Source organism: Erythranthe guttata, chromosome 7 (genome assembly GCF_056151865.1).
Source record: "Erythranthe guttata isolate IM_541 chromosome 7, IM_541, whole genome shotgun sequence".
NCBI lineage: Eukaryota > Viridiplantae > Streptophyta > Magnoliopsida > Lamiales > Phrymaceae > Erythranthe > Erythranthe guttata.
This window is the reverse complement of record NC_142539.1, coordinates 3,477,890-3,492,225: the sequence shown is the minus strand read 5'-3', so window position 1 is coordinate 3,492,225 and position 14,336 is coordinate 3,477,890. Positions and strand designations below refer to the sequence as shown.

The 14,336-nt window shown below is 29.7% G+C and overlaps 1 protein-coding gene across 1 annotated transcript; it reads right to left on the bottom strand.

Moving 5' to 3' along the window:
• Positions 1–1,644: 1,644 nt before the first annotated feature.
• LOC105950304 (putative indole-3-pyruvate monooxygenase YUCCA3) lies at positions 1,645–4,851 on the bottom strand. Its single transcript, XM_012973657.2, has 3 exons — positions 4,065–4,851; positions 3,056–3,430; positions 1,645–2,216 (listed from the first exon to the last, which is right to left on the bottom strand). Exons 1-3 carry the CDS (start codon positions 4,764–4,766, stop codon positions 1,995–1,997), a joined length of 1,299 nt encoding a protein of 432 aa, XP_012829111.2. The 5' UTR covers positions 4,767–4,851; the 3' UTR covers positions 1,645–1,994.
• Between the last annotated feature and the right edge of the window lie 9,485 nt (positions 4,852–14,336).

Genomic DNA, 14,336 nt, shown 5'->3' with positions numbered 1-14,336 from the left:
ACCTAAATGGTTGGCTGCATTTTGGTTCATTACCAAAAAAAAAAAAAAAAATGTTAAAGCCAGTTTGAGCATGGTTATCCGTACGATAATCAAATCAAACTCTATTAAAAAATTTAAAGCTCAATAAGAAAAGAAATCGAACAAAAATCCGAACAATCATGTTTTCGACTCGACTCGATTGACTCATACCTATATGTGAAAGTAGATTCATAAATGTAATTGATTATGTGCTTTGACCAAATTTTTAGGTGATTGTGGAAACGGATACCCAACTTACCCCTAACATGGAGGGCCTAAAACATCATTCATCTAGATTTTCTTGATAGGATAAACATTAGGCTATATGTATATACATACATATAATGTGTGTGTGTGTGTGAGAGAGAGAGAGAGAGAGAGAGAGAGAGAGAGAGAGAGAGAGAGAGAGAGAGAGAGAGAGTTTGTATAGATTCACTTAGTTTGCAGTTAGGAAGTAATAAATGTTTGTACATCCATTTTGGTGAGGCAGATAGCAAATTTATGAAATAGAGAATGAATGTTAGTATGTTTTATGACACATAATTATAGAATTTGTGGATGTAATGATTTGAATGGAATCAAAAGTGTCTCTCATTCATTAATATATTGTCCTTTGGTACTTTTTAAGATACCCTATTACCTGTTTTCGAAAGTGACTTCCCCTTTCTCAAGTCATACATAATGCCCTATCCGACGTGGCATTACTTCAATCTTTGGTTCAAACCAAAAAACCAACGTAAATTTCGTTTTTACCCTCGTTGAAATATTGTTTTACGAATATCTCGTTAGGGTAAAAAGAAAAGGGTAAGTTACGGATACCCTTTGATGTAGGACTAAATAATTTACGAATCTCTATTGTATTGATAATTACAAAAATACTTCCCTAAAACTAACAATACGTTACAAATCTTAACTAAATGAATGAATTGTCTAAATTAGTTTTTTATTAAACAAACAAACTATGAGTAAAGTACAGGCAACCTTTGAAGTAGGATAAAATATTACATTCACTCCTTTAGGATGTATTTAAAATTTCAGAATGAATATTCTATGGAATCTTAAGATTGTAAATGTAAGATGACGAATTAACTCAGGGGATATTTGTAATTATCAATACTACATGGACTTGTAAGTTATTTAGTCTTATCTCGAGAAGGTGACCGTGATTTATCCTAAAAAATGAGGCAACAGTAACTTTTTGTTGACATCGCCAATTTTCGATAAATCAACGATCAAATAAGGTTTAAGTGTTAGGTCGAAATTAATTTTTTAAGAAGATTTGACTTTTAGAATAAAGAAATTCATTCTCATAGTACTTTGTCACTTGTTGTGTGTGGCCTCTATCCATCCATGTTGGCTTAGAGAGTTTTACATGTACAATTGTTCCTAACACAAAACAAGTGAAGAGTCTTCATCACATTTAATTGAATAAATCTAAAATATAGATTTTTTTTTATTTAAAAAAAAATAAAAAAATGCTATGGAATTATGGAGACAGGGCCCACCATATTCAATGGATCCCCATTTGGACCAATTTTCTGGAGATAGATCCCATCATCAACTCTTGTAATAACTTAATAAAATGTGGACCAAAATTGAAAGAATATGAAAGTAGAGAGAGAGACATTTCATCAAACACTTTGTACTCATAAAAATCTTGTACAAAAAAAGAAATTAACAAAAAAAAAAAAAAAAGAAATAAACTAAACATATGAGAAAATTAAAGCCTCATCTCCAATGCCCCCACAATACATAAAATTGAATAATATGAAGAGGGCTAATTTCAATTGATTTTTTCTTTTTCTTTCTAACAAAAACTCATTCCATATGTCAATGTGCAAGTAAAAACTACAAACCCATCCAAAGAAAAAAAAAATAATAAAAAAAATTAATTAACAATTAGAGAAAAACTCTTGCTAAACACAATAATACTCGTCCAACTTTCTGATCCCTGAAAATTTCGAAACAAATTAGGGTTAATTGCATCTTTTATGGCAAACGACGCCTACGGAACGATTTTTCTGCTTCGTTTCCCGATTCCATATTTTGCCGATATCTTGCGAAACCCGAATCGCATCAAGAGATGCACCCGATATGCCTCTTCTCGTGAAACCGACTGCGTATAGCCCATCTTTGCCTTTCCATCCATTTGGAAATGGATTTCTTGGAAAACCATCACTTGTGAAGAATTCACTTTCCTGCACAACAATATAATAAATAAATATATTAATTAAAAAAAAAAAGTCATTTTCATTTTTAGTCAATATTTAACAAAGAATGTCAAATTATTATAAATAAAAATTAAACTATAAATTGATATGATGGAGAAACATATTTAAATTGAAAAAAGGGACTTGTGACTAGATTCAGAAAACAGAGAATCTAATCATCTATAGTAAAAACCCCAACTACCATAACTGTCACATGGATCCACATACACATGGTAAAATTAACCTATACATACATATATATATACACACATATTTAAACCCCCATCTCACTCCTCCCGGGCCCACCTAGGAGTGGAAATCGGACGGATTAGATTGAAATTAATATTTTTCAAAAAAAAAAAATCCATTTTGTAGAAATAAAATTTTTGATTCCAATTCCATGAATAAAAAAAACATCGAAAAAAAATCAAAAATTCGGAAATTGAAATGAATAAATTTGTCCCAAACTCCGATTTTTTTTTTTATCAGAATCGACGGAATTCAAATTTTTCGAATTTTCAGTCATGTATAATACAAAATACACAATAATATTTGATATAAAAAGTGTAATTTTTCGAAATTGTTTTTGGGATTTCAAAAAAATATTTTCAGAAACTAAAACTGGATAGAAGATAGGAATCTATTATCCATTCCAATTCCGTTAAAAAAAATTCAGAAAAATCGAAAATCGGACTGAAAAAATATTGTTCCAACTTAAAAAAGAATATTCAGATCAAAATCGGTGGAATTCAGAAATTCCACGTAGACAAAAAAACATTCTTACATTTATTAACAAAAAAACAACAAACATATATATATATTCTCACCTTCAACCATGAAGGGACATTGCTGCAATAACCGGTAGCCAAAATGACAGAATCAATTTCAAGAATTTCGCCATTAACAAACTCAACACCTCCATGCAAGAACTTCTTGATCCCGTGAGGAACGACTTTTATTTCGCCCGATTTGATCTTCGAAAGCGTGCCTATATCCAATACCGGAGTTTTCCCATTTGTGTTTTTCAGCTGTAATGGCCCCATTTTCGGCCTTTTCAGACCGTACTTTTCGATATTTCCGAGAATCAACCTCGACGCTCCCAAAAGTACTTTATCCACCACCCAAATCGGCATCCATTTCATCATCGAAACACCTAGCTCGAACGTCGATTTTCCAAATATTTCTCTCGGCAATACATGTACCTATTCATCACCCCCCAAAAAAAAAAAATCGAACATCATAAGAATTCATCCAAATATATGTACAAAACTCACACAAAAAAAGAAAAAAAAAGGTTCTCTGTTTTATTTGGAGTTTATTGTATTTAGTACCCCTGTATTTATCGAATTACTAAAATTACCCGTATTATAAATATTAGCAAAACTCTCATATCATGCATTTTTTTAGCACGCAACCAGTAAATTGAATTTTTTTGGGTGTAATTTGCTAAAAAAAATGAGTTTATTTCATTTAGTACCACATGCTATAGTGATCTGTTAAAATCACTCCTTGTGCTATAAATATTAGCAAAAAAACCCCTATGATGTATTTCTTTAGCAAACAACTCCCAAATGGTGGATTTTTGTGGCAATTTGCGATTAAAATTATTCAAACTAGGACTTTGTTTGCTAATATTTATAACACGATGAGATTTTTAGCAATTAAGTATAAAATATGTGCAACTAAAATCATTATAGGGGTTTTTTTGCTAATATTTTATAATACAGGGGAATTTTTAGCAATTAATCTAAACACGAAGGTGCTGAATGCAATAAACCCATTTTCTTTATTATAAGAATTTGTAGAGAGAGAGAGAAGAGAGAGAAAATAACTCACGGAGCTTCGGACAACCATTGACGGAAGAGCACGGTGGTGGCAGAGATCAAGAGAAACCTCCATGCCGGAATTCCCACACCCAACAACCAAAACACGCTTCCCACCGAAACCCTCGCCGGACTTATAATCACAAGCGTGCACCACACCGCCGGCGAACTCCTCCCGCAGCCCATCAAACTCCGGCACCACCTTCTCCGCATTCTCCCCACTCGCCACCACCACCCACCTGCAGATGTACTCCGTCTCAGTCTCACTCTCACAAGAACCCCCCACCACCACCCCGGCGGCGGCGCGTGTCCTCACACGCCACAGCCCGCACGCGCCGTCGTACCTTGCGGAGCCCACCGTCTCCCCGAACCTCGGCGCAATGCCGAAGTGCGCCGCGTACGACTCCAGGTAGCCGACGAACTGGTGCTTGGAGGGGTAGTTTGGGAATTTCCGGGGAAAGCGGACGTACGGAAGCTCGCAGAACTGCTTCGGGAGGTGGAGGTTCAGCCGGTCGTAGGTTCGGTTCTGCCATAGCGACGCAATGCAGTTGGCTCGTTCGATTATCACGAACGGTACGCCTTGCTGCTTCAGCCCGGCCCCCACCGCTAGGCCCGACGGGCCCGCTCCAACTATCACGGGCCCGTTTACGAGCACGCAACGGCCCGTGAAGAAGTCGTGTTCTTGGTCTACTGCACAGAGCTCACAATTATTCATTAATGTTTTTTTTTCTTTCTTCTTTTGTTTTTTGGGAGGAATTAATGTATAATGAATGATGAATGTGAGAGAATTGAAAGTGGAATTTGTGGAGGGGGATTAGAGGAGTGGGGAGGTTTATATAGGGGGGGAATTTGTAATTTGTATTTAATTTAAAAAAGAATAAAAGAAAATGAAAAATGATTCTTTTTCTGTTATTTTCAGATCATTAAACCCTCTCAAAGTCTTTTTCAATATATGTTCCATTATTATTATTCAATTTTTTTTTTTATTTATAAGAATGTATGTTAGAGTATGGAAATGAAGTTATGAGTGAATTCAAATTACGGGTAAATAGCACTTAACTCCCGTGTGTTTTGAGTTTTTGTGTATATAACCTTCTTGCACTTTCAATATAAGCACATGACTCCCCTATAGTTTTAACTATTTGCATATGACATCCTTGTACTTTTAATATAAACACATAAACCCCTTATAGTGTTCCACTTGGTAACTCCCCTGGGGTCAAGTGCATTTTGTCCTAACTATAAACAACTAATTTTGAATAACATCTGGGAGGCGGATATGATCGATGAAGTATAACATCGGCTTATTTGATGTTGCATCCGATGAAACACATTGCGAGATTTTTAACCGTTGATTTTGTATGTAATCACACACGCTCGTGTGTATGTGTGTTTATAATATGGTAAATTCTACATTTCCCTTGTATTTTGGTTCGGTATCACTTTAACCCCTTCTACTCTCGATTGCATCGATTTGCCCCACTGCACTTGAAAAATTGTCTCAATGTAGCCCTTGCTGTTAGTTGTCAGACATTTGACCCTAACACTGTTTGATCAAAGTTCTAAAATTACAAAAACGCCACCTCTCCCAATTTAAATAATTATTAAAGAAAACAAAAAAAAAATAATAAAAAATTCAAGACAACGAGAAAACATAGTCCACGACGCCAACCACAATTTATTTTTCATTTTTTTTTAACTTTTTTAATAATTATTTAAACTGGGAGGGGTGGTTTTTTTTTTTAATTTTCAGACTTAGATCAAAAGTGTAAAGGTCAAATGTCTGAAAACTAACGGCGATGGCCACATATAGACAAATTTTCAAGTATATAGGGACAAATCAATGCAATCGAGAATAGAAGAGGGTAAAGTGGTATCGAACCAATATACAAGAGACGAAAGTAAAATTTACCCTTTATAATATAATAGGTGTTTATTTAACTCCATCGACAGTTAAAAATCGGTTGGTATAAATAAATTGGATGCCGTTTTGAACACGAACGTTTTTGCATGGAAAGCAATAAGAATTTCCATGGCACAATACATCCAAAACATAAGTGGTCAACATTCATCACAATCATGGTTGTCCTTCCCTAGGCTTACTTATCAATCATATGTAATCTAAATTAATTTTATCTTTTTTTAATTTAATTAAGTACCAAAAGTTGCTTTGTAGCTACATATTTTTTTACATATATATATATATATATATACCGTGGACAAAAGAAATGCAACAAATAACTGAGTTAGCAATTATTTATTTATTAATTTCTACATAGTAGCACCAAATAAGCTATGATCACACCACAGCTACTGCAGTTTCAAACTTAACTCGATTCAATCAATTTTTGTCAATTAACTCTTGTATATATATATATATATATATATATATATATATATATATATATATATATATATATATATATATATATATATATATATGCAAGTCATGCAAATATCCTTTGTCATATACAGTTTTCCGCATATTTTAAAACACAAGGTCGGCTCAAGTCCATATGAGGTCCTAGGCAAATAATTTTTTTAGGCCCTTATATTAATTTTTTAATTTAAAATTAAATATCCAATTTTGGTATTTTTTTTATTATTTGAAGTGGAAATATTAAAATTATTAGATCTTATGTTATATTTTCTACAATCTGGCTTTCATATAAATATTTTGTTTAGTTTTATGAAAATATAAAAAAAAATATTTCAAATTTGAGGGCCCTAATTTGTAATACACATAATTTAGGGAATCCTATAAATATTAAAGATAGTTTGGGGGCTCTAGGCATAGGCCTAAGTTGCCTATGCACTAGAGCCGTCCATGTTTGAAAGGCGTTATTAATCCTACTTTTCCACCCCACAAAATAAATTAACATCATTTTGCATGTTCGAAATACAGTTGGTTAATTCATAATGTAAATTTACGACTTTTGTGTTTTGACCAGAGAGAGATTCGAATAGAAGCTATGGTAGAAATTGGGTTCGTTTCGTTGGTTTTTCAGAACATTTTGAATCACAAATCTGATCTCTTAAGGCTGGTTTCTCAACTCGTACAAACTCCTGTAAACTCATGCGCTTTCTCTTATTCCATACATGTTAAACAATGAACTCTATGTAAATTGAGTAGTTCAACAAATTATTGCATCCAATAACTTATGTAATTCTTGTGATATAATTAGCAGTGAACATCTGAAATTGGTCGAAAATTGGCAGCAAACTTCTGAAAATTGCTGAAAAATTGTTTCAAAAATTGGTGGCCACACTGCTACCAAAGACTTTTAACTAGTAAAAATGCGGCATATTTTTAACGACGGAAGATAATTTTATCGAAGAAAGAATAAATTATCGTTATTATATTAACTTCTTGCTAAATAAAAAAACACAAATAAGGATTTTGACAGCTTCTCAATTACAACAAAAAGATTGTGTGGTCAATATATAATATTTGGAATTGTTTCATAGAGTAGCTGATGTCGGCTAAAATTTTAATATTTTTCACAAAAGTATTTTGGCTTATATTTTGATTTAAACTTTCATTCAGTAGGTAAATTTGACACCGTAATCATGATATAACCTATCATATTTGGAAAATTACAATCACCTCCCTCAACTATGTATTTTCTATGGAAAAAACCCTCAGTAGGTAAATTTGACACCGTAATTATGAAAAGACCCCTCATATTTGGATAATTACAACCACACCCCTTAACTATGTATTATCTTAAAAAAAAACCATCATTCAGTAGGTAAATTTGACAGCTATATATATACCAGACGAATAAATAGTTAAATACAAGTGGTGATAATTTGATTTATTTATTTAGGTGTAAAGTAGTGAAAAAAAATATATATTCCACCACTTTAAGAAGTCTCGACGAAATTTGTTAGTTGGACTACAGAAACAAGACTTTGCTTTGCCTTTTTATACTTGATTGGATTAACGAACTTAAAAAATTAATTAATTGGGTACTTTTAATTTTTTTTTATGCATAAAATCAAGCTTTAATCTTGCTTAAAAATATTATAATTTTAAACTTTACGTACCAAATGGACATTATATAAAAGGTGCAATTTAACTTGCTTAAAAATATAATTTTTATTTTTCAAAAATGATTTTACATATATATGTTACATGATCCAAGATCACATTGTTTCAACACACACACACACACACACACACACACACACATATATATATATATATATATATATATATATATATATATATATATATATATATATATATATATATATATATATATATATATATATAAAATGTATATATATATAAAATAATGGGCAGCATAACTTTACAGTGTGTAGGTTTAAACTTTATTGTTGTAAGTAGAGAAAATATGTGATCAGTACAAAAATGCATGAGTCAGAGCTTATCTTCTTCTTATACTTAGTTTTATTTTGAACTCACTTTCTGCACTGGAATGCTCTGTAATTTTCATTCCCTAGGAGAGAATCTACTATCTGTATATACACACATATATATACATACATCTATATATGTATGTATTGCCATTTGATCTTTATTTGTTAGATCATAGACTAGATTCATTAATTCGATTTTTAAATTTCATCAACCAATTTTGAGTAGTAGTGCATGCTTAGTTAATCCCTCCGTTTCTGTTTAAGTGTCGTTTATTTAATGTAAATGTATATTAATTAAGAGAATTATTAAATTATCTTGATTTATGGGGGAAAAAAGAAGTCTTCATTATTTTCATCTTCTGTTTCTCATTTTATTAATTTATTATTAATGTTGAGGTAAAATTGAAAGAAAAAATTGATTATGTGCGCCTTGATACTCTAAAACGACACTTAATATGAGAGGAAAACAATGTAAGTGTAACGCGACATATAAAAAGAAACAAATGGTGTATATTCAATTTCTTTACATTTTTTTTAGTGGGGTAGTTCTGTGATATATAGTTTCATGGTTGTTAAATCGCAGATCGAATCGAAAAATTACTTTGTAATTATAGTATTATTTGCTTTGTTGAAATTATTAAAAATAGTATATTTAATGATATCATACTTAACAACACTTCAAAAAATATTTGTTTTAACATAAAAATAAGGTAAATTTTGAATCGTAATAAATCGTTTAAATTGTTTAGATTGAATAAATAATTATTTTTATGATGATCTAGTAAATGGAATCTAAAAGTGATAATTATAAAATCTAAAAATAAAATATTAAAAAATAAAATTAAAATGACAATTAAATTAAATTAAATTAAAATAATTGGAATAGAAAGCAAAAGAAGATCACAATCGATGAGTGGGGGTAGGAGGGCCGGGAGGCAATGCTAGGAAGGTGATGGGACTCGGTGTGAGGGCCACGTGAAGTGGGCGACAAGTTTTTTTAACATTTATTATATATTACACTATTTTTTTTTTTTTAAGTTATAAATTCTTGAATTAATTGCAAAATTATAAATTATCATGAGGTACTACTAAAATATATTTTAGAAATACGTTTTGAATTGTGTTTGTACTAAATAAGGCCATTCAAACCATACAATACTATTAGTAATTTCAATTATAAATTATAGTCTAATTTATACAATTGTAATATATGATCACAAACATAAGTTAGGATTTAGGAACTCATTTATTTAAAAAAAAAATAATGCTTTTAATATTAATTAAAAATCCAAAAGTAAGGTTCATACATAAATATAGTTAATTTATATCATATATGAAAAGAATAATCAAGGGCCACAATTTGCTAATTGTTTTAAGCCAAAACATACATATCGATGACTTGAGGTTTTACTCAGAGTCCGTGTGGCTAAATTTATTCTGTGTGGCTAAATTTATTTTAAACAACTGATAAACTATTATATCTAATAAGCTGTTTTTGGAGCTGATAAAATGTTGTCTATGTTTTTTGAATTTATTTTTTGAAGTTTGGATAATGAATCTATAAGCTTTACTAAGGCAAGATAGAATATTATATGAAATAAAAAAAAAAAAAAAAAAAGAAGTTAGTAAGGCAAGATGGGGGTGCATGTGCATGGAAGCTAGGTTAGTTGAGTGATCTCTCCTTTTCATGCAAGAATATATATAATATGACCAACTTAGTATTTGTATTCATATGGTTTCCAATAGCTTTGGAATGAGCGTATGTATAATCATATTATTATTATTAAAATAATTCCCTATATTATTTTATATTATTTCTTTACAAGTATTTAATTTGTCTTTGTGCGCGTGCAAGTGTGGACACGTTCAATTGTATGTATGTGTGTCTACTTCATTTTATTTCCAACTAGTACTACACCCGTGCGATGCACGGGGTATTCATCGTAAATAAAATATTGAGTAATAAAAAGGTTCTCAAAATAGTAAGATCAATTATTGATATGTAATACAAAGAAGTAGAAAATATTAAAAAAAAAAAACTAATTTGTATGGTATAAGAGATGAAATAAGCCGGAATAAATGAAAAAAACTAAATATTGAAAGTTTAATTTCCTCACAATAAGAACGAATATATCATTGGTCCCAAATTTGTACAACCATAATGATATATGAACGTTGAAATTTTGAATTTGATCCAAACAATCAATGTTATTTTGTTTCATACCAACCGCCCTAAGCGCATGGAACAAATTCAATACAATGCAACTGATCTGCATATGTTGTACATGATCATACAAAAATAGGTAAATTATTACCAAAGGAATACCAATATAACTGTTTAATGGCATAAAATCACTGTAAAAAGATTACCTTCATAAAATATAGTGGGCGGAGTCCATAGCAAGTTCGTAGTATAATTACCTACAAATGAGTAATATTAATAACTTGAAACCTTGTTCTATTGCACAATCCTCTGACCTGATCAATATTTCTGATGAGCATAACGGGAACACTTTTTTTCAATGTCAACTTATGTGGTGGAATTCCGGTGCATGATATGGTGTTGAGAAACTCCGGAGAATATATTTTTGCGTTAACATCCGATAATAATTCCTCATTGCACATACTATTGGAGCTGAAATAGACCTTCTCCACTCCAGGTATGATCGACAAAAAATGATTATTCACAAAACTGACACTTTCATTAATGGGTGCAAAAAAGATATATCAGTTAACCCAATTATTACAATTATCTCATCTGATGCACTCTGATCCTTAACATGAAACTTAATTATCAGAAAGTGTTTTATAACATGACATCACCTATAACTCATCTAATACCTTGCGAGTAACCTGCTCATTTTTTGTTGTTCATATGCAATCAGTAATATGCATTACTGAAACATAAATGATAACATAAAAGTGTAAGAAAAAATACAATTATTCATATAAATAATAAAAAAAAAATGTGTATTTGAATCACAATGTACATTTTGTATGATCTAAATTCATATTCCCTGAAAAGCTTCCTTGTAGACAATATTGCAATTAACATCAGAGCCTAGATTCCGACTTGATGAGTATCTTTATGCCACATCTACTCTTAACTCTCGACATTGCGACATATCCATGCCACCTCTATTGCTAGTACTAATTTGCTAGTACTAATGCTAACACTAACACTAATACGAATACTAATATTAATACTAATACTAATACTAATACTAATACTAATATTAATACTAATACTAATACTAATACTAATACTAATAATAATACTAATATTAATACTAATAATAATACGAATACTAATACTAATACTAATACTAATACTAATACTAATACTAATACTAATACTAATACTAATACTAATACTAATACTAATACTAATACTAATACTAATACTAATACTAATACTAATACTAATATACTAATGCTAATGCTAATGCCAATGCCAATGCTAATGCTAATGCTAATATTAATGCCAATGCTATGCTAATGTTAATGTGAATGTGAATGCTAATACTAATTCGAATGCCAATGGTAAGGTTAATGCTAATTATAATCCTAATGGTAATTCTAATCCTACTCCTAATACTAATGCTAATCATAATCTTAATATACTAATGTTAATGATAAATATAATATGCTAATGTTAATGTTAATCATAGTCATAATCCAGATATTAAACACAATACTATATCTAATCCTAATACTAATCATAATCATAACCCTAATCCTACATAACAACTATTATTAATATTATTACTAATAATAATACACTAATAAAATGCTAATGGTAATGATAATAATAATATGCTAATGCTAACCATAATCTACCAATGCTAATGTTAATGTTAATCGTAATATGCTAATAATAATAAGTTGATGCTAATACCAATAGGCTAATACTAAGGCTAATGATATTGATAATCCTAATATTAATCATAATCCTTAGATAAATGCTAATACTAATCATAATTACAATCCAAGTTCTAATCATAACACTATTACTAATACTAATACTCTAATGATAATACAAATGGTAATGTTAATACTAATATGCTAATGATAATTATAATTTCCTAATACTGATATTCCAATGCCTAATGCCAATGACAATTATAATATGCAAATCCTACTATGCTAATATTAATGACAATTATAATATGCTAATACTAATACTAATGTTAATCCTAATCCAAATTCTGACCCTAGTATTAATCATTATCATTAGCCTAATCTTCATACTAATCATAATCATAATCATAATTATAATCCTAGTCCTAACACTATTACTAATAATAACACACTAATGATAATGCTAATGGTAACGTTAATACTAATGTTAATCATAATTCTGATATTACTGCTAATGCTAATTATAATTGTAATTTACTAATAGTATTATGCTAATGCTAACACTGATATGCTAAGGTTAACAATAATGCTAAAGATAATGTTAATACTAATCCCAATCATAATCCTAATCACGTTTCTAATGTTAAGGATAATGCTAATGCTAATCGTTATCCTAATATATTAATTCTAATGCTCATGGTAATGCTAATGCTAATATTAATCATAATCCTAATATGTTGATGCTAATAATAATTTTAATATTAATTATAATTATAATGCTAATACTAATCGTAATTCTAATTTAATGTTAATGTTAATGTTTATTCTAATCCTAACATGCTAATGTAATGGTAATGTTAATCCTAATCATCAGCTTAAACCTAATACTAATCCTAATGGTAAAATTAATTCTAATTCTAATTCCTATTTCAATCCTAATGCTAATCCTAATTCTAATACTAATGTTAATGTTAATGTTAATGTTAATGCGAATCATAATTATAATACATAATGCTGATGCTCATCATAATTATAATATGCTAATATTAATGCTAATGCTAATCCAAATCCTATTCATAATATTAATCACATTCTTTAGCCTAATCCTAATACTAATCATACTCCTAATAAGTACATTGTCACTAATATTAATAATAATACGTTAATGATAATGCTAATACTAACACGCTAATGTTAATACTAATATTTTAATGCTAATGCTAATCATATATCTAATGTTAATGTTAATGATGTAGCTAATGCTAATCATAATGCGATAATGCTAATCTTAATCTACTAATTAAAATATGTTAATGTTAATATTAAGGCTAATGTTAAATGCTAATTATATAATCCAAATTCTAATCCTAATAATAACCATAATCTTAGATTAATACTACTACTAATCATACCCATAATCCTAGCTCTAATCCTAATCATAACACTCAAACTAATACTAATACGCTAATAGTAATGTTAATACTAATATGTTAATGTTAATACTAATATGCTAATGTTACTGTGAATCTTAATCCTAATATTAATGCTAATACAAATGTTAATCATAATCTGCTAATGCTAAATTTAATGCTAATCCCAACACAATAATACTAAAATGTTAATGCTAATGTTAGGGCTAATGTTAATCATAATCCTAATATTTTAATACTAATGCTTATGGTAATGGAAATGTTAACGTTAATCATAATCCTAATATGTTGATGCCAATTATAATGCTAATGCTAATCGTAATCATACTCCTAGTTCTAATCACAATGTTAATACAAATTCTAATCCTAATCATAATCGTAATTCTAATGTTAATGGTAATTTTAATCCTAATATGCTAATGCTAATGCTAATGTTAATGCTAATGCTAATCCTAATCCAGATATGCTAATTGTAATGCTAATGTTTATGTTAATCCAAATCATAATATTAATCGTAATACTAATCATAATCATAATACTAATGTTAATTCTAATTCTAATCAGAATCGTAAAGCTAATCCTATTTATACTGCTAATGCTAATGTGAA

Bases quoted from the DNA above. Each gene is read 5' to 3' on its own strand.
- LOC105950304 (XM_012973657.2), bottom strand. From the start codon at position 4,766: ATGAATAATTGTGAGCTCTGTGCAGTAGACCAAGAACACGACTTCTTC. The intron at 3,431-4,064 runs GTGAGTTATTTT...GGTGATGAATAG, and splicing joins CAATGGTTGTCCGAAGCTCC to GTACATGTATTGCCGAGAGA. The intron at 2,217-3,055 runs GTGAGAATATAT...ATTGTTGTGCAG, and splicing joins ATGTCCCTTCATGGTTGAAG to GAAAGTGAATTCTTCACAAG.